This window comes from Gorilla gorilla, chromosome 3, assembly GCF_029281585.2.
Source record: "Gorilla gorilla gorilla isolate KB3781 chromosome 3, NHGRI_mGorGor1-v2.1_pri, whole genome shotgun sequence".
Lineage (NCBI taxonomy): Eukaryota > Metazoa > Chordata > Mammalia > Primates > Hominidae > Gorilla > Gorilla gorilla.
In genome coordinates, this window is record NC_073227.2 from 91,701,078 (window position 1) to 91,724,723 (window position 23,646).

Consider the following 23,646-nt stretch of genomic DNA (forward strand, 5'->3'; position numbering starts at 1 on the left):
GCTCCAGAGGGTAAATCACCTTTCTTGCTTTAGGTCACATAGCCATATATTAGTAGAACAAAGATTTGAAGTGAAGTCTGGGTGGTTCTTAGACTGGTGCCATTCCTCGTATACCATGATGCTTCAATGTACACAAATGGCAATGTTTACCCTTCCAGTTCCTATAGATGCCCCATATTCCAGGGCAGCAATCCCTTCATATGCATCAATTGCATACCTTAATTAAAATGTGAAGGTGCTATGTTCAGCACCTCTAGGGAAAGAAGTTAGGAGAAAAAATGTGTGTGTGTGTGTGTGTGTGTGTGTGTGTGTGTGTGGTCATGAAGGCCAACTTTTATTTTATCCTTCATTTCTCCTTTTTCATTTATATCATTACCCATATTTATATGTTGTGTATACACACACATACAATATAGGTAAATGACTCAGAAATGAGTTTTAAACAAATATGATTTATTACCATCAATCATAATGATCAATTATTGAGGCACCTACTAGGTGCCAGACTCTTCACAGTAATTGTCTATAATTCTCACAATCACTTTATGAGTTATTAGATGTTACCCCTATTTTATAGATGAAACAGAGACTTAGAAAAGTTAACTGACCTCCCAAAGACCATACATATTACAAGTACATGGTAAAATGAGGATTTGAACTCAGGGTTTTCTGCCTCTAGAATCTGCCTTATTTCTATTCTTTCAGGAAGCAGCATAGTGTTTTATGTAGAGGAACTCACAGATATTGAGTTCTTGTGTCAGACTGCCTGGTTCAAGTGCAGGGCTCCATGACTTAATAAGCTGTGGAACCTTCTTAGTTTCCCATCTGCAACATTGGGATGGTAATAGTACTTATCTCAAAGGTACTGTAAGTGTCAACTTAATAGATAGGCAGAACTTAGCATAGTGGATGACATGTAGTCATCTCTCAGTCAGTGTTAGGTATTGTTACTGTTCTTTCTAGGTATTATCATTTGATTAGGTCATGCAGCCTCCATAACTCAGAAGTTTAATGGAGAGAGGAAATTGGGAAGCCCATCTTCTGAGAGGCTATTGCGTCCTCCGTCTGCTTGGTTATGCTAGCCGGCTCTCCTATCCTGAACCTTTCCTAGGACACACAGTCATCAGGACTTAATTTTCCTTTTTTCATTTCAGCCATAATTAGATTGTGAGAGAAGGTACAGGAAAAGTGACATGCATCCCCTGGAGCCAGCAAGGCTTGCTCTCACAGGCCTTCAGTACATCCTGTCAGATGAAGGAAGGTCTTTTCCCTTCAGCTTCACTAGCCTGAAGACAAGCTTTCTTTTTCATGGTGGTAGGGATATGTTTCAGGGAAAAGAGCAGGAGAGAGGGGTATTAGAGCATTTAAACAGAGATTAGAACTCTAGGATAACTATGTCTCAAGATAAAAAGGCAGGTTTTAAAATTTCCATTTATTGTTGGAATGGTGTCTTTATTTCTTCTCACTTTCTCCAAGTTTTCTATAGATTTCTTGCTTGGTATATCCCTTTAACTTGCAAACCAAATTCCTTAAAAGGTTCCTGTAAACCTTTAAAATTAGCCACAGCTTGTTCACACTGTATCTAGATAATGAGCATTAATACCTGTTGGCTTGCAGTTTCCAGCTCTCAGAGTGTGAGACACCAGATTTCAAAATCAAATGTCAGTTTCTTCTGAAGAAGTGATTGAAAGGATCAGTTAGTATTTTGTTTTTCCACATCAGATTCCTTTTTTTAAAATTGAGGCATACCTTAAAATACACAGTTCTGAAGTATTCATTGAAATGAGTTTTGATGGTTGTAATTACTATCCAAACAAGATACAGGACATTTCCATCATACCAGAAGGTCCCATGGAATGCTGTATTTTGTTTGATACCCTAGCTTTCTTTTTGGGGGATCTTTCTTTGCCCAAATACTCTGCCCCTAGCCTTCAGATGGCAGATACCTGAGCCCTTTCCAAAGTGGTTGAATGCCTCAGAGAAGTTTCTCTCAGCTCTGCTTCTCTGCCTCCCATCTTAAGAAAGTGGCTTCCTTACACTTGAGAGGCTCCATGTATCTAAGGGGGAACTCTTTTAGCTTTCCTGTCCAACCCCCAGTCTTTCGTGTATTACCCATGCACTTGGCAAAGACCGTGAGAAAATTTGGTGAGTGGATGCAGGCTTGATCTATGCCTGGGACTCCTCCGAATTCTGCTCTGTCACCCCAGTCTGCATGTAGCCATTAAAAATTCGTTAAATAGAAAAATGAGTTGGGCATGATGGCACACACCTGTAGGGTTACAGTGAGCTACAATCATACCACTGCACTCCAGACTGAGCAATAGAGTGAGACTATGTATTAATATCTTAAAAATAAATAAATAATAAAATAAAAAATGCTTGACTTTTTTCCTCATCTTAATGGTGAGTTTTTTAAAACTATGATTTTTATAGGGTATCTAGCTTGCTTTGGTTGTTAGGATGGGAGTGATGGCCTCTCACAATTTTCTATAATCCCAATCACAAGCAGAACAACCAGTTTATCTTGATATCTTATAATGGTACAGACAACTGTAACTCAAATGCATGCTGTAGATGATAAGGTAAGATTTCAGATTACTGCAAATCTGGCTCACCACTGTGGGGGAAAAAACTCTAAATAAGTACATCAACAACTTAACCTTGAGGCTTTTATTAGTGGTATCATGCTAATTTATATTTTTAAAAGCACATGTTTTATCAGTCAGTACTCAAAAGGGCTACAGCACGTCCTCAGATTACACCATTTCATTATAACGTTGATGAAAAAAAGAGAAATTGACTCTCAGGCTACTGCCTATGTGGAGTTTGCACGTTCTTCTCATGTCTGCATGGGTTTTCACTAGGCACTCTGGTTTCCTTCCACATCCCAAACACATGCATATTAGGTTCATTGGCGTGTCTTAATTTCCCAGTCAGACTGAGTGTGGGTGTGTGTGTGAGTGCACCCTGTGATGGGATAGTGTCCTGTCTAGGGATAGTTCCTGACTTGCACCCTGAGCTGCCGGGATAGGCTCTGACCACTCACAACCCTGACCTGGAATGATAATAATTATCTTACTTATTTTTACTAATCTTTCTTAAATGTATGTATAGCTCACATTTATTTTAACATTTAATATTAGAAATGTTTTGATCTTTATTTAGAAGTTTGGTGATGTTTTTGTGACCAGGAATATGCCATAGGGACTTAACTCTTGCTTATAGTGATTAGCCTATGGTAAAACTGGTGGTTATACATCATTTTGCTTAAAGTTGCAGTTTCCATGAACCTATTGATGACATTGAGGATCTACTGTAATACAGAACCTTTAATTATTATTATTATTATTATTATTACTTATTATACTACCCAGAGATGCTGTTAATCATGGGACTAAGAACCTTCATGATGATTCTAGGAATTAACATTCATTTCATGGGAAATGGATTGTCGTATTAATATTCTTGTGCAAAGCATCCTTGTGATTTTCTCCCACCGAGAAAGTCAAGTGTAAAAACCATTCTGTCCTTAAATCTCCTTGAAGATTACACATTCCTACTTTTGAAAGTATTACGTAAAATTTTAAATATGCACTAAAATAGAATAAAGCAGTGAAGCCCCATATACGCATCACCTAGCTTCAATGGCTTTGAACATTTTGTCCATCCTGTCTCATATTATCCCTCACTTTTTCCTTTTGGGAGGATACTGTGGTCTTTTAAATTTTAAAATAAATCCTTTGGTATGCATTCTACTTTTCAGAATTGTGAGCAGATCCACTCAGTATAACGGTTATTCTCTTGAAAAAGATATCTCAAAAAATAGATTGAAATCTCTTTTCATGAGATTTACCACAGTTAAGATCCTCAGCAACTTGATCATTTTCTTTAAATCTTTTCCCCCAGTACCCATTTACCTAAACAATCTGCTTCAGCCCATCTGGTCTATTCGCTGTTAGATCCCCACACAGGTGAGCATTCAGTAAGTCTTTAAAACTGAATGAAGCATTGTATGTTCCCATATCAGCATCTTTGCTCTTGATGTCTCTCTCTCTAATACTTTACCTCTTTTTTGCTGCCAGTGCAGAAAGAAATGCACATCTAAAGTTTGTCGCTTTTATTCCCTTTTGTTACAGTTTTGCTGTCCTTCTACTCTTACTCCTGCTGCCCTTTGAATATGAGAGTTCTGCAAAAACCAGTCCTTCTTTTAGGGCTTAGTTTAAATTTTGTTTTCTCTGTACTCAATGAAGATGATTATTCCCTCTTCTGACCATCTGATCTTCATACCACTCATTTAGATACTTCCTTTTACTGGGTTATATTATTAGTTAATATTTAAGTTAACATACTTTATTTCTCTAGGGAAAGTTTTAAAAGTTGTTGTTTTATTTATCTTTATTGTACCTGTAAAGGTTACATTCGTTCATTCATGCACTTGGGTCTCAGTGCATTTTCTATTTTCCTGTGGCCACATTTTTCTATTTTCTAGATGTGACTGTTAACTCAAAATATTCTATATCTAATTGAAATAGTTTTGCCAGATTTAGCAAACAAAAATAAAACATGCCCAGTTAAAGATGAATTTTAAATAAATATTGAATAATTGTAGTATAAATATGTCCTAAATGTTACATATGAAACACTTATACTGAAAATACTATTTGTTGTTTACCTGAAATTCAAATGTAACTGGGCATCCTACATTTTACCCAGCAACTCTAAATTGAAAGTTTATTTTAATATAATTTTGTCCTCCAGATAAAAAGAGTAGATAAATTGGTAGATATCTTCCTTGAATATGTCATATATTCCAGACATGATGACGGATTTCGTTTGTTCAATCAACAATGATTTCTTCAGTGCCTAATGTATCCCAAATTGAATTCTGCTACTGTCTTGCTCTGCTCTTTTCTTTTTTTTCCTTATTGATGCACAGTCCCTTTGGTCCTCAGGCACCATACATTTATCATTTTTAGCTTTTATCCATCCTTAGTCAAAACAGTTACTAAGTCCTGGGGCATTTCTCTCTCTCTCTCGCTTTCTCCGTCCCTCTCTCTTCCTCCCTCCCTCTCTCTCTCTCCTTTCTCCATTCTTGCATTTTCCATCAATCTCTTTTCCTTTTCATCCCCATAACCAGATTATTTCTCATCCACTATAAACACCTCAAAAGTTTTTGCCAACCCCAAAGAACTTGACTTAACCTTGCAATTTGCATATTCTAACCTATTCTTTTGTTATAGTATTTCTTGAAAAAATAGTCTGTAATTGCCATTGCAATTTTTTCACTCCCACGCATTTCTCAGCTCATTGTACTTCTTTTACCCATCACTCTGATGACTTTTTCATAGTGTTTTGTGGTATCTTCACTTCCATTGTGGATACCCTAGATGTTTTACACTCTTTCTTCCTGCACATTTTTTCCTTGTAGTTTTATTGTCTTACAACTCCAGTGATCAGCTCTTTCCTGATGACTCCTAAGTAGATGTCTCTAAACTTGACATCTCTCCTAGATCCAGGTCTCAGACCCACTAGATATCTCTCTGAATATTTTCAAACTTACAACAGTGAATATTGAGGAAGCTACAATATAATTGTAATAAAACATTACAAGCATCATAAGGAAAACAGATAATGTGCTAAGAGAATTCTAACAGGCAGAAAGGACTTCTGAGATTGTGTTCCCATTTGTCTTGTTCTTTGTTTTCTTCAGAGACAGGATTTTGCTCTGTTGCCCAGGCTGGCATGTAGCGGCACAATCATAGCTTACTGTAACATCAAACTCCTGGGCTGAAGTGATCCTCCTGCCTCAGTCTCCAGAGTAGCTAGGACCACAGGCATGCACCACTTAGCCTGGCTAATTAAAAAAAAAAATTAACGGAGATGAGGTCTTGCTATGTTGCCCAGGCTAGTCTCAAATTCCTGGTTTCAAGTGCTCCTCCTGCCTTGGCCTCCCTAAGTGCTGGAATTACAGATGTGAGCCACCATGCCAGTACTGGCTTGTTCTTAAAGTTCTGATTTAACCGTTTAAACAGTATGTATAGAATTTTGCATAGGAAATAAAGATCAAAACCATAGAGATGTGAGAACCACTTGTAAGGGCTAGAGGGCAGTAGCAGTGAGATGAGTTAAGGGTCTCCTGCATTAAGGCCAGAGGAGACAATAGTGGCTTGAACATCAGGCGTAGCAGTGGTCATAGGTAAGTTTGTTGGTGAAATGGACCCTGCCTGAAGTTTTATGGAATTAACCTTCACTGACATCAGCTTATGTGGAACAATAACATTGAAATAATACAGATAATATAGATGTATTTTCAGTGATATCTAAATAGAATTGTTTATTAGCTAGAATTTAAGTTTTATGGGAAACTTTGTATTCTGAAATGCCAAATATGCTGAGATATATGCATGCCACCTACAGTTTTTATACTGAAGTCCTTAATGAAAGGTGGTATTTGGAGACTCAAGTTTCTGGATAGTGATACAAAGAATCATTTGAGGCTTACAAAATAGTGATCATTTGGCATTTTAAGTTGATGTAAGCAAGAAGACATGTCTGTCATTTCATGTACATCTGTATAGTCTTCACCTCAACCTGAATCTCTGTAAGAAAATCAATAGAACTTCCTGTCAGGATTGCTTTAATGCAACTTATCTGTGGGCAACTCTACTTATAGAGAAGAATTCTGCTGGTATTAAAGTGCTGAAGTGAAATTATGTTAAATTTTTGCTGACTTTAAAACAAAGAAACCTGTTAGCTATTATGACTTCTAAACTTTAAATGTATGCTGCTATAAACATCCATATGCAGAAACCTCAAAAACAAAATGAGATATGATTAATCACCTTTCAGAAGCAGAGTTTGATAAAAGCAAGAATGCAGTTCAGCTGTTTACAAGTTGAAGCTTCTATAGGAAAAATATTTCAGGGAAAGATATATAGTTTGTTTTTTATTGACTTATGTAAGCACTTTACCTTTTGAACTCTATAAAAAATTGAACTCTTTCTGGGAAGAGATTCTTCTTTTATGACTATATTACTCATATCATGACAATTCCTTGAATAGTAAAAGACACTGATGATGTGTTTGGTGTGAGGTAGAACTCGTCTTCAAAGGACAGGAGAAATTTATCTTTCCACATTTATTTGCAAGGTGTTTTCAAATAACTCTTCTGATAGTGTATGACATATCCATTAGCCCTGGACCTAAGAGGAGTAAGTTATGGGTATTTAGAATGTTTCTAAGCTGAGATACCCAGTCCCTTCCACCCAACCACATTGGCATCCATTTAGATAGGTACAATTTTGAAAATCTCTTCCCAGGAAAGAGCCAGATTGTCACAGTATGCAAGAAAGTGTTGTGCATAGCAAAAGAAACTTAGTTAAAGGATATTTAAGAAGATTCAAATATCAGTATAAGGGCGATCTGTGCAGAAATTTTATTAAGCAAGGGGATGAGCAACCAGGAGACTGCTTGTCAGATAAAATGTTCAGGCAGAGAATGAATGTTCATCTTTCAGGACTATTGAATACTAAGGATGATAGATCTGATTAAATCATCCAAGTTTCCTCCAAACTCTGATATTTTAGAAAAAGTTTTTTAGGCTTAGAGGCCATTAACTTTTGGTTGACTGGTAATTCAAATAAGTTGGCTGTTATAGAAGCAGATTCAGATATAGGGATTTGGGGTGCGTGTGACTTTATTGAGACAGTGGTCTCAATAAAAACAGATTGAGAGAAGCAGTATAAGACAGGGAAGTAGTTAAACAAGGATATGGTTTCAGCTGAGTTTTGCTTCAGCCTGATCCCATGGGAGCTGTGGAGCATAAATTGTGCATAGAGTTGCTCTCACCTGGAGATGAAGAGGGTATAGTTTTAGACTCCGGTTAGTATTGGCCAGTAATCGGCTATGAGAGGGCACTACATTGCAGGTGAGGTGGCTCTTAAATGGCTAATGGCAGTTCTCTAGAGAAGAAGACAGCTGTGAATTAAGAGCAGCTAGTACTCAGAGCAACTGGGGGATGGGTGTGCTGGCCCTATCTACTATGCTAGCAAAAGGATTGTCCTATGTATTAGAAACAAAAAATAGGAACAAGAGTGAGCTGCTAGAGGGAAGCACAGCACTGACCCCACAACAGCCATACATGAAAACTGACCATATGTTTGAGGCCATGTAACATGGAGATGGATATTCCGTACACAACTACATAGCCTTAAAGGCATCACAGCACATACAAAGAACAGATGCTCATAATGCTGACCTAGAGTCAAGAAGAAAAAAATCTATACTTTATTAGAATATGCAATTGAAAAAGCAGGGACCATCCACATTTTTATAGTTTAATTGCTTAAATCACCAGTCCCTAGGTATTTAGAAAAGAAACAGAATAGTTGTGAAAGTGCTCGGTGAGTAGTTAACCTATTACAACTTTTAGAGCATTAACCATAGGGCCATCAGGTAGACACATAAGAAGCTCTGCCTTACAAAGGTAAGTACTTTAGAAAAAGGAAAGTGTTTTAGAGAGTCTTACATTTTGAGACTTAGAATATTAATGTGTCTCAGTTTACTCTCAGGGAGGTGTGCAGGAAAGAAGTACTTTGTGGTTTCTGTTGAACAAGTGGGCGATTTTAAGGCTGTTGCCCAAACTAGGTAACAAATTGCATCATTCTCATTGTATTTTCAACAATTGCCACCCTCTTGGCCCATCTTATCTGTTATTACATGAACACCTCATCAAGTTTCACCCTCCAGTGCTTATTTTCAAACTGTTTTTCAGAAACTTTTGGTATAATTCCTATAGCTCATCAAGTATCAAAGGCTGCTTTTTATGTCAATGTTCTTTAGAAAAATTTTAATGTTTTTCTTCTTCAGTACCACAATACTACCTTTGACTGGGCATTTTTGTCGAAGAAGGAGTGTTCGAAATATGGAGGAAACCTCGTCGGGAACAACTGTAATTTTGTTCCTGATATCACACTCATGTCTTTTATCCTCTTCTTGGGAACCTACACCTCTTCCATGGCTCTGAAAAAATTCAAAACTAGTCCTTATTTTCCAACCACAGTAAGTACCTGAACTTTAAATAATTTTCATTGGATTTACACTGTATCAACAATAATACAACTTTACAAGGTGAAAAAGGCACCTGTAATTCAATGTGTCCAATATAATTTTGTGCCTTTTAAAAATTACACTTCAGTCTTTGTTCATGTGCATACTTATTAACGTAAGTCTAGTCAAGCTTTGGAAAACCTTCCAAGGACTTTCTCACATAATTCTGTCATATACCTCTCATAATTCTGAATGTGCTGAAAGGAAAAAAAAATGAGATGAATTATATTTAAAAATGCATGAGTGAAGAAAAATACCTTTTAAATTCATTGCGTTTAAGTACATAATCAAAAACTCTTCATGTTCATCAGGAATTTCCATGTTGTAGAATTTCTTCAGCAGCTGTACATTTGAGTATTTTAGTACTTGAATTATGGGCTGTGGGAGTAACTTAAATTGTGTTGTTACACAAGTATTGGTATAAGATATGACTGTCATATGAGCCAAACTTTCCTTCCCGTAATGATGAATGCCATAGTACAGAGAAACAGATAATTAAACTGGGTTGTGCAAACATCCTGTCTCCCATTAAAATGCCTGAGTGAGCTTAGTCCAAACTGTGGGTTCATGGAGATGCTATAAAAAAAGACTAATATTTAGTTAATGGCATTTTGGTTTTTTGCCTGCAGAATCAAACTAAGATAATCCTTTGCTTTACAGTTCAGTTCTTAGTGTTTAGGATGTCAGTATTTCTTAGGCAATCTTGATTACACCTGATTTATATCAGTGACCTGCTCTGTACAGCTGACATCTCATGAAACAGCTCTTCTTGCATTATATGTAAAAGGAATGGAAGAATTTTAAAATATGAGATGCACTTGATGAAATTCCTTTTTCCAAATCCTAGGAAATGAAAATATATTTACTTTCACCTAGAAAATTTTTGACTCTCTGATTCTTCTTACAAAATTGAAAATAAACAGAAGGGTTGATAATGAAATGTCTAGAAGTAGATAGCCCAAGGAATGAAAAATTTCCACAAAGTGAAATTTAGAAAGAAGCATTCAACTTAGTCTGCTTAACATGGGCATTACAAGCTGGTGATCCACAGGTGGAAAGAATTCAACCCACAGCCATTCTTTGTTTAGCCCACAGTGTGTATACACACAAAAAAACACACACACTCTCTCTCTTACTTGAGGCTTTTGGTAGAATCTGTACTTTGCAGATAGTTACTGTTTTCCCAGCTCTGCGTTGTCTAAGAATTGGCTGTTTCATGCATTCAGATTAACTGCCTGTTCTTAAAGACACTGGGAAATGTGCTTTCTTGATACACCTCTTCAACTGTATGAGTTTTGTGTAGAACAGATTCCTGGGTAAAAGTCTTTGAGGACAATTTTTTTTTTCTCTTGAGGTTTTTCCTTCTTAATAAGTAATTTATTGGGCATCTTGGATTTTGTTTGTTTGTATTTTTGGCTTATACTTTGTAAATCATCACCACCTGCCAAAGTCTGATATAATTTAAGTATAGTAAGTAGAAAAGTGGAAAATTTGTGAAGCACTTATAAGTCATAATTTGCAAAATAAACTAGTTTCAACTTTGAGATGAATGGAGATCCTTTTTCTAAATTTTAAAATCTTAATTGACCAATAATAATGTAAACTATATATTTCTGGAGTACAATGTGACATATGTATATGTTGTGGAATGATTAAATCAAGCTAATTAACATATCCATTACCTCACATACTTACTTTTTGTGATGAGAACATTTAAAACCTACTCTTTTAGCAATTTTAAAATATACAACACATTATTATTAGCTATAGTCATCATGCTGTGCAGTGGATCTCAAAGACATATTCCTCTTGTCTGATACTTTGTACCCTTTGACCAATATCCTCCCATTCCCCACCTCCAGTAGGCACCATTCTACTGTCTACTTATATGAGTTTGACATTTTAGGTTTCACGTGTAAGTGAGATCATGTAGTGTCTGTCTGTCTGTGCTTGGCTCATTTCACTTCACATAATGTCTTCCAGGTTTATCCAAATTATTGCTAATGACAGAATTTCCTTTGTTTTATGGCTGGATAGTATTCCACTGTTTATATGTGCCACATTTTCTTTATTCATCTGTTGATGAACACTTAGGCTGATTCCATATCTTGGCTATTGTGAATAATGCTACAAAGAACATGAGAGTGTTGACATCTCTTTGAGATCATGATTTCATTTCTTTTGGATACATATACAGAAGTAGGGTTGCTGGATCATATAGTAGTTCTGGTTTTTATTTTTTGGGGGGAAACTTTCATACTGTTTTTTTGTAATGGCTGTTCTAATTTACATTCCCACCAACAGTGTACAAGGGTTACCTTTTCTCCACATCATCACCAACACTTATCTTTTGTCTTTTTGATAATAACCATCCCAACAGGTGTGAGGTCATATCTCATTGTGGATGTAATTTGTAGTTCCCTGATACTTCATGATGTTGAGCATTTTTTCATTTATCTTTTGGCCATTTATGTTTCTTCTTTTGCAAAACATCTATTCAGGTCCTCTGTCTATTTATTAGGTGAATTGCTGTTCAGTTTTAGTTTGATGCAATCCTGTTTGTCTATGTTTGCTTTTGTTGTCAAAAAATAACCTTATGTTGAAGTGTAATGTTAGGTTATTTGATATTAACAATAATCTTTGCCCAGACTAATGTCATGGAGCTTTTCCTTTATGTTTTCTTTTAATAATTTTACAGTTTCAGGTCTTATATTTAAGTCTTTAATCCCTGGCTATTTTCTTTTTTTTGTATTTTTAGTAGAGACAGGATTTCACCATCTTGGCAGGCTGGTGTTGAACTCCTGACCTCGTGACCCACTCGCCTTGGCCTCCCAAAGTGCCGGGATTACAGGTGTGAGCCACCCTGCCTGGCCTTAGTCCATTTTGAATTGATTATTGTATATGGTATGAGATGAGGGTCTAATTTCATTATTCTGCATGTTGATATCTAGTTCTCCTAGCACTATTTATTGAAGAGATTGCTGTTACCCCATTGTGTGTTCTTGGCATCTTTGTTGAAAATCAGTTGGCCATAAATGCATGGATTTATTCCTGGACTCTGTTCTATCCCGTTGGTCTAGATGTCTGTTCTTCTACCAGTACCATCCTGTTTTGATTACTATAGTTTTGTAGTAGATTAGTGTGATGCTTCCAGCTTTCCTCTTTTTGCTCAAGATTGGTTTGGCTATTTGGGGTCTTTTGTGATTTGATACAAATTTTAGGATTACTTTTTCTATTTGTGTAAAACGTATCATTGGAATTTGGATAGGGTTTGCTTTGCATCAGTAGATTGCTTTGGTAGTATGGACTTTTTAATAATACCAATTCTTCAAATTCATGAATACAGGATATCTTTCTTGTATTTTTAGTAGAGATGGGGTTTCACCATAATAGCCAGATGGTCTTGATCTCCTGACCTTGTGATACCCCTGCCTAGGCCTCTCGAAGTGCTGGGATTACAGGCGGGAACCACCACGCCTGGCCTATTTTATTTTATTTTTGAGATGGAGCCTTGCTCTGTTGCTCAGGCTAGAGAGCAGTGGTGCCATCTCAGCTCACTGTAACCTCAGCCTCCTGGGTTCAAGGGATTCTCGTGCCTCAACCTCCTGAGTAACTGGGATTACAGGAGCTTGCCACTGCGCCCACTAATTTTTGTATTTTTTGTGGAGACGAGGTTTCACTATGTTGACCAGACTCATCTTGAACTGCTGATCTCAAGTGATCCACCCGCCTCGGCCTCCCAAAGTGTTGGGATTACTGGCGAGAGCCACTGCACCCCGGCTGATTTTGTTTATCTTTAAAGAAACCTCAACTTTTAGTTTTGTTAATTTTTTTTACTTGTCTTAGTCTTTATTTCTTCTTTGAGTTTTATTATTTCCTTCTTTCTAACAATTTTGAGTTTAGTTTGCTTTTGTCTTTCTAGCTCCTTGACATGCTTCCTTAGGCTGTTTATTAGAAATCTTCTTTCGATGTAGTCATTTATTGCTATAAATTTCACTCTTAGAACTGCTTTTGTTGTGTCCCATGGGTTTTGGTATGATATATTTCCATTCTCATTTGTCTCAAATTTATTAATTTCATTTTTAATTTGTTTACTTACACATTGGTTATTTAGTAGCATACATATTCAGGAGCATAAACTTCCATGTGTTTGTAAAGGTTTCAAAGTTTTCCTTATTGTTGATTTATAGTTTTATATTGTGGTCAGAAAAGATACTTCATATGATCTCTGTTTTCTTAAATTTTCTAAGACTAGTTTTGTAGCCTAGCATATGATCTGTCCTGGAGAATGTTACAAATGCAGTTGAGAAGAATGTGTATTCTGTAGCAGTTGGATGGAATATTCTGTAAAGGTCTGTTAGGTCCATTTGATGTATGGTGCAACTGAAGTCCAATGTTCCTTGTTGATTTTCTGTATAGACGATCTGTCCATTGTTGAAAATGGGGTATTGAAATTTACTATTATTGTATTGTCTTCTGTTTCTCCCTTTAGATAGAATAATAATATTTGCTTTATATGTTTGGGTACTCTGTGATTAGGTGCATATAGATTTATAATTGTTTTATTGAATCGATTCTTTTATTATTATATAATGACCTTCTTTGTCACTTTTTACAGTTTTTGACTTAAGTATATTTTATATGGATACCTCTGATCACTTTTGGTTTCCATTTGCATGGAGTATCTTTTTCCATCCTTTCATTTTCAGTCTGTTGTCCTTAATAGTGAGGGGATCTCTAGTAGGCAAACTATAGTTTGGTCTTTTTTTTTTTTGTCCATTCATTCCCTCTGTATCTTTTCATTGGAGAACTTAATTTCATTTACATTCAAGAATTTTATTGATAGTTAAGGACTCACTCCTATCATTTTGTTAATTGTACTTTAATTATTTTAATATCCTTCATTCTTTTCTTCCTCTCTTGTTTACCTCTGCGGTTTGGTGCTAAGCTTTGTGTCTTTTCCCTTTCTCATGTGTTTATCAGCTGTAATTTCTATCTTCGTGGTTGCCATGGGGCTAACATAATGAGTCTTGTAATTATAATACTCTATTTTAAGTTGATAACAACTTAACTTTGGTCACGTTAAAATACTTTAGACTTTTTTGCTCCCTCCCACAATTTATATGTTTGTTACCTTAATTTACTTTCTTATCTACTGTGTGTTTCTTAGTCACTAATTATGGCTTTTCTTGTTTTCGACCATTTTAAGTTTAAACCTTCATACTAGAGATTGAAAGGTTTACGTAGCACCATTATAATTCTGTGTTTGATTATGAATTTACCTCTACTGGTGAGTTTTATACTTTCATGTATTTTCATGATAATAAATATCATCCTTTTGTTTACAGTTGTACCTCTTAAGCATTTTTTATAAGACTGATCTAGCAATAAGGAATTCCCTCAGCTTTTGCTTGTCTGGAAAGATCTTTATTATAGCTTTGCTGGATGTGGTATTGGCTAACAGTTGGTTTTTGTTTCCACACTTTGAATATATTATCCCATTCTCTCCTGACTGGCAAGATTTCTGCTGAGAAATCTGTTAATTGTCTAATGGATATTCTCTTATATGTGACTTGATGCTTTTCTCTTGCAGCTTATAGAATTCTCTCTTTGTCTTTAGCTTTTGACAGTTTGACTATTAATATGCCTTGGAGAACATTGTTTAGGGTTCAGTCCAGTTGGGAACTTTTGAGCTTCTTGGATCAGGACATCCATATTTCTCCCAAGACTTTGAGGTTTTCAGTCATTATTTTGTTAAATAGGTTTTCTGTTATTTTATTTGTCTCTTCTTTCACTGTCACACATATAATGCAAAGATTTATTCACTTAATTCTTATTTATTTTTTCCTCTGACTTGATTGGGTTAATTCAAAAGATGACTTCAAGTTCAGGAACTCTTTCATCTTCTTGATCTAGTCTGTTCTTGATGCTATCAGTTGTATTTTTTTATTTCTTTCACTAAATTCTTCGCTGCCAAGATTTCTGTTTGATTCTTTTTTATGATATCTTTCACTTTTTTGAATTTTTCATTCAGATCATGAATTATTTTTCTGATTTCACTGAATTGTTTGTATTCTATAGTATCTCTCTGAGCTTCTTTAAGATCATTATTTTGAATTCCTTTTGATCTATTCTATAAATATTCTTTTTTTGGACCTCCTACTGAAGACTTATTGTGTTTCATGGGGGGGTGTTATTATTATTTTTCTTTTTTGCTTTTTTTGTATTTTTTTAAATATCCAACCTCTATTCTAATTCAGGGTACATATACAGGATGTGCAGGTTTGTTACATAGGTAAATTTGTGCCATGGTGGTTTGTTGCACAGATCATTCCATCACCCAAGTATTAAGCCCAGCATCCACTAGCTTTTCTTCCTGATTCTCTCCCTCTTCCCACCTCCCCCTCCCAACAGACCCCAGAGTGTGTTGTTTTTCTGAATATATCCATGTGTTCTCATCATTTAACTTCCACTTATAAGTGAGAACATGTGGTATTTGGTTTTCTGTTCCTGCGTTAGTTTGCTAAGGATAAATGGCCCCTAGCCCCATCCATGTCCCTGCAAAGGACATGATCTTGTTCCATTTTATGGCTGCATAGTATTTCATGGTGTATGTGTACCACATTGTCTTTATCCAGTCTATGACTGATGGGCTTTTAGGTTGATTTCATGCCTTTGATATTGTGAATGGTGCTGCAATGAATATATGTATGAATGTGTCTTTATAATTGAACAATTTATATTCCTTTGGGTATATATCCTGTAATGGATATATAAAACTTTATATATAAAATGGATATGTATAAAACTTAAAATATATCCAGTAATGGATATATACCCAAAGGCTTTTTCTCCACAACTTTGCCAGCATCTGTTATTTTTTGACTTTTTAATAATAGCCATTCTGACTGGTGTGAGAGAGTATCTCATTGCAGTTTTGATTTGCATTTCTGTAATGATTAGTAATATTGAGTTTTTTTTTTCATATGTTTGCTGGCCACATGTATGTCTTATTTTGAGAAGCGTCTTTTCATGTCCTCTGCCCAGTTTTAAATGGGATTTTTTGTTTTTTTCTTGTAAATTTGTTTAAGTTCCTTATAGATGCTGGATATTAGACCTTTGTCGGATACATAGTCTGCAAAAATTTTCTTCCATTCTGTAGGTTGTCTGTTTACAATGATGACCATTTCTTTTGCTGGGCAGAAGCTCTCTAGTTTAATTAGATTCTGTTTGTTAATTTTTGCTTTTGTTGCAATTGCTTTTGGTGTCTTCATCATGAAATCTTTGCCCATGCCTGTGTCCTGAACAGTATTGCCTAGATTTTTTTCTAGGGTTTTTATGGTTTTGGGTTTTACGATTAAGTATTTAATCCATCTTGAGTTAATTTTTGTATATGGTGTAAGGAAGAGGACAAGTTTCAATTTTCTACATACGGCTAGCTAGTTCTCTTGGCACCATTTATTAAATGGGGAATTATTTCACCATTGTTTGTTTTTGTCAGGTTTGTCAAAGGTCAGATGGTTGTAGGTGTGTGGTCTTATTTCTTGATTTTCTATTCAGTTCCATTGGTCTATGTGTCTGTTTTTGTACCAGTAAGTACCATGCTGTTTGGTTTCTGTAGCCCTGTAGTTTGAAGTCAGGTAGCATGATGCCTCCAGCATTGTTCTTTTTGCTTAGGATTGCATTGGCTATTTGGGCTCTTTTTTGGTTTCACATGAATTTTAAAATAGTTTTTTCTAATTCTGTGAAGAATATCAATAGTATTTTACTTGGAATAGCATTAGATCTTCAAACTGTTTTGGGCAGTATGGCCATTTTAACATTTTAACATATTGATTCTTCCTATTCATGAGCATGGAATGCTTTTCCATTTGTTTCTGTCATCTCTGATTTCCTTGAGTGGTGGTTTGTACTTCTTATTGAAGAGGTCCACTTCCATCATTAGCTGTATTCCTAGGTATTTTATTCTTTTTGTGGCAGTTGTGAATGGGAGTTCATTTGTGATTTGGCTTTCGACTTTCCCGTGGTTGGTTTAAAGTAATACTAGTGAGTTTTGCACATTGATTTTTTATCCTGAGACTTAGCTGAAGTTGCTTAGCAGCTCAAGAACCTTTGGGGCTGAGATGATGGGGTTTTCTAGATACAGTTTTATATAATCTGCAAACTAGGTAGTTTGACTCCCAGTTTGGAAAACACATTTCAGGATATCATCCAGGAGAACTTCCCCAAGCTAGCTAGACAGGCCAATATTCAAATTTTGGAAATGCAGAGAACCTCAGCAAGATACTTCACAAGAGGATCGTCCTCAAGACACATAATCATCAGATTCTCCATGGTTGAAACAAAAGAAAAAATGTTTAGGGCAGCCAGAAAGTAAGGCAAGATCACCTACAAAGCGAAGCCCATGAGACCAACAGTGGGCCTCTCAGTGGAAATCCTATGAGCCAGAAGAGATTGGGGGCCAATATTTAACATCTTAAAGAAAAGAAAATAGAACCTAGAATATTGTATCTCACCAAACTAAGCTTCATAAGCAAAGGAGAAATCAAATTATTTTCAGACAAGCAAATGCTGAGGAAATTCATTATGACCAGACCTGCTTTACAAGAGCTCTTGAAGGAAGCACTAAATATGGAAAGAAGAAACCCTTACCAGCCACTACAAAAACACACTGAAGTACACAGACCAGTGACACCATAAGGCGACCACATAAACAAGTCTGCAAAATAACCAGCTAATATCATGATGACAGGATCAAATCCATACATAACAATTCTAACCTTACATGTAAATGGGCTAAATGCCCCAGTTAAAAGACACAGAGTGGAAAGCTGCATAACAAACCAAGACTCATTTGTATTCTGTCTTCAAGAGACCAATCTCACATGCAAAGACACACATAGGCTTAAAATAAAAGGATGGAGGAAAATTTACCAAACAAATGGAAAACAGAAAAAAAGCTTGGGTTACAATCCTAGTTTCTGACAAAACAGACTTCAAATCAACAAAGATGAAAAAAGACAAAAGGTATTACATAATGGTAAAGGGTTCAATTCAACAAGAAGAGCTAACTATCCTAAATAGAAATGCTTCCAATAAGGGAGCACCAAGCTTTAAAAAGCAAGTTATTAGAGACCTTCAGAGTGACTTAGACTCCCACACAATAATGGTGCAAGACTTTAATACCCCACTGACAATATTAGACATATCATCAAGAGAGAAAATTAACAAAGGTATTCAAGACCTGAACTCAGCTCTGCATCAGGTAGACTTGATAGATATCTACAGAACTCTCTGCCCCAAAACAACAGAATATACTTTCTTCTCATCACCACACAGCACTTACTTTAAAATTCATCACATAATCGGAAGTTAAACACTCTTCAGCAGATGCAAAAGAACTGAAGTCATAACAGCCTCTCGGACCACAGTGTAATCAAATTAGAACTCAGGATTAAGAAATTCACTCAAAACCATAAAACATGGAAATTGAACAACTTGCTCCTGAATGACTTTTGGAAAAAATAATGAAATTAAGGCACAAATCAGGAAGTTCTTTGAAACTAATCAGAACAAAGAGACAATGTACCAGAATCACTAGGATGTAGCTAAAACAGTGTTAAGAGGGAACTTTATAGCACTAAAAGCACACATCAAAAAGCTAGAAAGATCTCAAGTTAACAAGCTAACATCACAGCTAAAAGAACTGGAGAACCAAGAGCAAACAAACCTGAAAGCTAGCAGAAGACAAGAAAAACCAAGATCAGAGCTGAACTGAATGAGGTAGAGACATGAAAAACCCTTCAAAATATCAACAAATCCAGGAGCTGGTTTTTTTGAAAAAATTAATAAAATAGATAGGCCACTATCTAGACTAATAAAGAAGATAAGAGAGAAGACTCAAATAAACACAAGCAGAAATGATAAAGGGGGATATCACAACTGACCCCACCGAAATACAAACAACCATTAGAGAATATTATCCCTTAATAGTGTTTATAATATAAACACCTCTATGCACATACACTAGGAAGTCCAGAACAAATGGATAAATTCCTGGACACATACACCTTCCCAAGACTGAACCAGGAGAAAGTTGAATCCCTGAATAGACCAATAATGAGTTCTGAAATTGAGGCAGTAATAAGTAGCCCAACAAACCAAAAAAGCCCAGGACCAGATGGATTCACAGCTGAATTCTACCAGATGTACAAAGAAGAGCTGGTATCATTTCTACTGAAACTATTACATAAATTAAAAGGAGAGACTTCTCCCTAATTGATTGTATGAGTCCACCTTCATTCTTATACCAAAGCCTGGCAGAGATACAACAAAAAATGAGAAGTTTAGCCAGTATCCTTGATGAACATTGATGCAAAAATCTTCAACAAAATGCTGGCAAACCAGATCCAGCAGCACATCAAGCTTATCCACCATGATCAAGTAGGCTTCATGTCTGGGATGCAAGGTTGGTTCAACATATACAAATCAAGAAATGTGATTCATCACATAACCAGAACTAAGGAAAAAACCATGTGATTATCTCAAGAGATGCAGAAAAGGCCTTTGATAAAATTCAACATTCGTTTATGTTAAAAACTCTCAATAAACTAGTTATTAAAGGAAGATACCTCAAAATAATGACAGCCATGTATGACGAACCCACAGCCAATATTATACTGAATGGGCAAAGGCTGTAAGCATTCTCCTTGAAAACCAGTACAAGACAGAGATGCCCTGTCTCACCATTCTTATTCAACATAGTATTGGAAGTTCTGGCCAGGGCAATCAGGCAAGAGAAAGAAATAAAGGCTATTCAAATTGGAAGAGAGGAAGTCAAACTAGCCTTTTTATATTTCTTGTGTCTCTATGTTGATATCACACATCTAGTGAAATAGTCATTTTTTAAAATTCATGGAGTATCTTTTGTAGGGAGGGATTTTTTTTTCTGTAGATGGGTCTTAGGGCGTCATTTGGTATAGTATATTGGCTTTCATTCTGGGTAGACTCAGTAGCATGGTTGCCATACATTTTCTTCAGCTTAATTTTTGTAAGCAATCTGTGATTGCCTTAGTGGCCTACTTCATGGGGGTTTGTGATGGTGGTAGTGTGGTTTTGCTAGGCTCTTTAGAATGCCTGGGCCAGTTTCGGAACTGGGAACATTTGTGCATGATGGGTCAGCAGGCTGTGTGGCGAGCAATCTGGGGTTTGGGGACCAGGGGTGTCACCAGGTAGCCTCTTGGGTAAGGAGCATGGCAGACTGGCTAGCTGTTCAGTGACTTTCCTGCTTTGCAGGTCCACCTGTTCCTCATGGGTGAAGATGCCCCATGGGTTTGAGCAATGGGTTCTTAGTTGGACTGTTGGTTCTATGCTTTGTACACCTGGGGTTGTGGTGCTGCAGGCACCTGTGTAAACATGGTGAAATGAGGGTGAGGCCCCAAGGATGGAGAGAGGCAGTGGCTTCTGGGTCCCAGGACAGGATTCCCTCTAACAGTTAGTCCAGTTTAAAGATGGTGCCATGCCATAGCACCTTAGCTTGCAGGGTAGAGTATATACAACCTGAGCTCCTACTCTGGGGCAATGCAGCTGTGTAAACTCCTAGAAACTCCCTAATCTGAATTTTGGACTTGTGAGGACAGGGGACTCTCCTGTAGCAAGGACTTCTGGTATCTCTGGTGGCTGTGGGGATTTCTGGGGGCCTCCAGTTTGTCTTTTTGTCATAATAATAAATCTTCCTTGATTCTGAGCCAATCCCAGCAAGAAGATAGTGTGACGAAGCAGAAGGATGCCTTTTCCTTTGTCTATCCTGGGCTTTCACACTCCATAGGAATTTCACTGCTTCTCCAGATCTCTCCCAACATAATTTCTGTCACTCTAATGTAAATGTAATTATTTATTTGCTATTTTGGTCACTTTTTATGGAGTGGATGAGTGCCAGGCAATTCTAGTCGGCCATCTTAATGAAGTCTGAAATGAAAATTTTTATGTCTTCTTATGAATTGATCCCTTTATCATTATATGATGACCTTCTTTGTCTTGTTTTTTTTTTAACTTACAATTTATTTTATCTGATGTAAATACAGACATCCTTGTTTTCTTTTGGTTGCATCCTTTCAGTTTTAAACTACGTGTGTCCTCAGAGGTGAAATGAGTCTCTTTTAGGCAGCATATAGTTGGATCTTAAAAAAAAAATCCATTCAGCCATTCTGTCTTTTTAGTGGAGAATTTAACCCATTTACATTCAAGGTAACTTTCATAGGTACAGACTTTCCACTACCATTTTGTTAATTATTTTCTGGTTAATTTGTAGATTCTTTGTTCTTTCCTTCCTCTTTTGTTGTTTTCCTTTGTGATTAGATAATTTTTTCCACTGTGTTTTGATTTCTTACTTTTTATCTTTTGTGTGTCTTCTAGAGATTTTTGCTTTGTGGTTACCATGAGGCTTACATAAAACATCTTACAATTATAACAGGCTATTTTAAGATGATAACAACTTACCTTTCATTGCATAAAACAATTTTGTACTTTTACTTTATATCTCCCCCAATAATTTTTTTATGTTTTGGATTTTACAATGTATATCTTTTAATGTTATATATCCCTGAACAAATTATTATAGCAATTATCATTTTAAATAGTTTTGTCTTTATCCTTTATATCAAATATATAAGTAATTTACACCTTACAATTACAGTATTAATTTTCTGAACTTAACTATACACTTACTTTTACCAGTGAGTTTTATACTTTCAAGTGTTTCTCAGTTACTAATTAGAATCCTCTTCTTTTACCCTGAAGAATTCTCTTTAGCATTTCTTGTAATACAGGTCTAGTGGCAGTGAACTTGCTCAGCATTTATTTGTCTGGGAAAGTATCTCTCCTTCATTTTTGGAGGATAGATGGTATTCTTTTTTGGCAATGTTTTCCCCTTATGCTCTTTTTTTTGTTTTATTTTGGAGATTTGTCTTTTATTTTTCATTTTTTAAGGTGTCTTTAGTATTTATTAGAATGTAAATAAAGCTGAGTGCTAATTTTCTCTAAACTTAAAAAATACAACTTTGATCTGTGCCTTTGATACTTTTGGTCTATTTTATTTTATTTATTGCACAAATTTATGGGGTATGTGTGAGATTTTGTTATATGTATATAACAAAAGGTTATAAGGGTATTAAGGGTATCTATAACCCATTTTCAATACATTTTTGTTAAGTATAGTCACTCTAACCTTTTATCAAACGTTGAATTTGATCCTTCTGTCTGTATCATTATACCTATAACCAAATTTATTCTCTGCCCTACCCCCATCACCCTTCCCAGATTCTGTTAACTGTCTTTCCACTCCCTACCTCAATGTGATCAAATTTTTTAGCTTCCACATATGAGTGATAACATGCACTATATGTCTTTCCGTGCCTGACTTATTTCACTAAACACAATGACCTTCAGTTGTATCCATGTTGCTGCAAATGACATTATTTAATTCTTTTTATGGCTATATAGTTTTCCATTATATATATATATGTCACATTTTCTTTATCCATTTATCTGTTGATGGACACATAGTTTGATCCCATACCTTTGCTATTGTGAATGGTGCTGCGGTAAACATGTGAGTGCAGATATCCTATCCCCTTGATATAGTGATTTCCTTTCCTTCGGGTAGATTCCCAGTACTGCGTTTGCTGGATCAAGTGGCAATTCTGTGTTGAGGTTTTTGGGAAATCTCAATAGTGTTTTCCGTAGTGACTGTGGTAGTTTACATTTCTACCAACCATATAAAACATTTCCTCTTTCTCTGCATCCTTGTCAACATCTTATTTTTGGTCTTTTTAGTAATAGCCACTCTGACTGGGGTAAGATGATATCTCATTGTAGTTTTGATTTGCATTTCTCTGATGATTAGTGATGCTGAGCATTTTTTCATATACCTGTTGGCTGTTACTGTGTCTTCTTTTGAGAAATGTCTATTCGTGTCCTTTGCCCACTTAAATGGAATTATTTGTTTTTCTTTTCTTGAGTTAAGTACCTTGTATATTCTAAGGTTAGTCACTTGTTGGATGAATAATTTGCAAATATATTTTCTCATTCCATAGGTTGTCTCTTCATTGTGTAGATTATTTCTTTTGTTGTGCAGAAGCTTTTTGGTTTAAATCCCACTTGTCTATTTTTGTTTGGTTGCCGATGAATTTCAGATCTTAATCATAAATTATTTGTCTACACCAATGTCCAGGAGAATTTTCCCTCGGTTTTCTTCCAGTATTTTTATAGTTTTGGGTCTTACGTATAAGTCTTTAATCAATGTTCAGTTGATGTTTGCATATGGTGAGGTAGGAGTCCAGTTGTATTCTTCTGGATGTGGGTATCCAATTTTCCCAGCACCATTTATCAAAGAGGGTATACTTTACCCAATGTAAGTTCTTGTCAGCTTTTTTGAGGATCAGTTAGCTGTAAGTGTATCTTTATTTCTGGATTATCTACTCCGTTCTGTTGGTCTACGTGTCTATTTTTATAGCAATACTATGCTGATGTGGTTACTAT

General features: G+C 36.0%; 1 protein-coding gene across 3 annotated transcripts in view; it reads left to right on the forward strand.

Annotated features, from left to right (window-relative positions):
• Positions 1-23,646, forward strand: part of SLC4A4 (solute carrier family 4 member 4) — a 388,838-nt gene that overhangs the window by 306,075 nt on the left and 59,117 nt on the right. For all 3 annotated transcript variants that reach the window (XM_004038792.5, XM_031010225.3, XM_019025724.4), the window contains exon 16: positions 8,869-9,060. In XM_004038792.5, the coding sequence (XP_004038840.3) occupies positions 8,869-9,060 (192 nt within the window). The remainder of the gene's footprint in view (positions 1-8,868; positions 9,061-23,646) is intronic.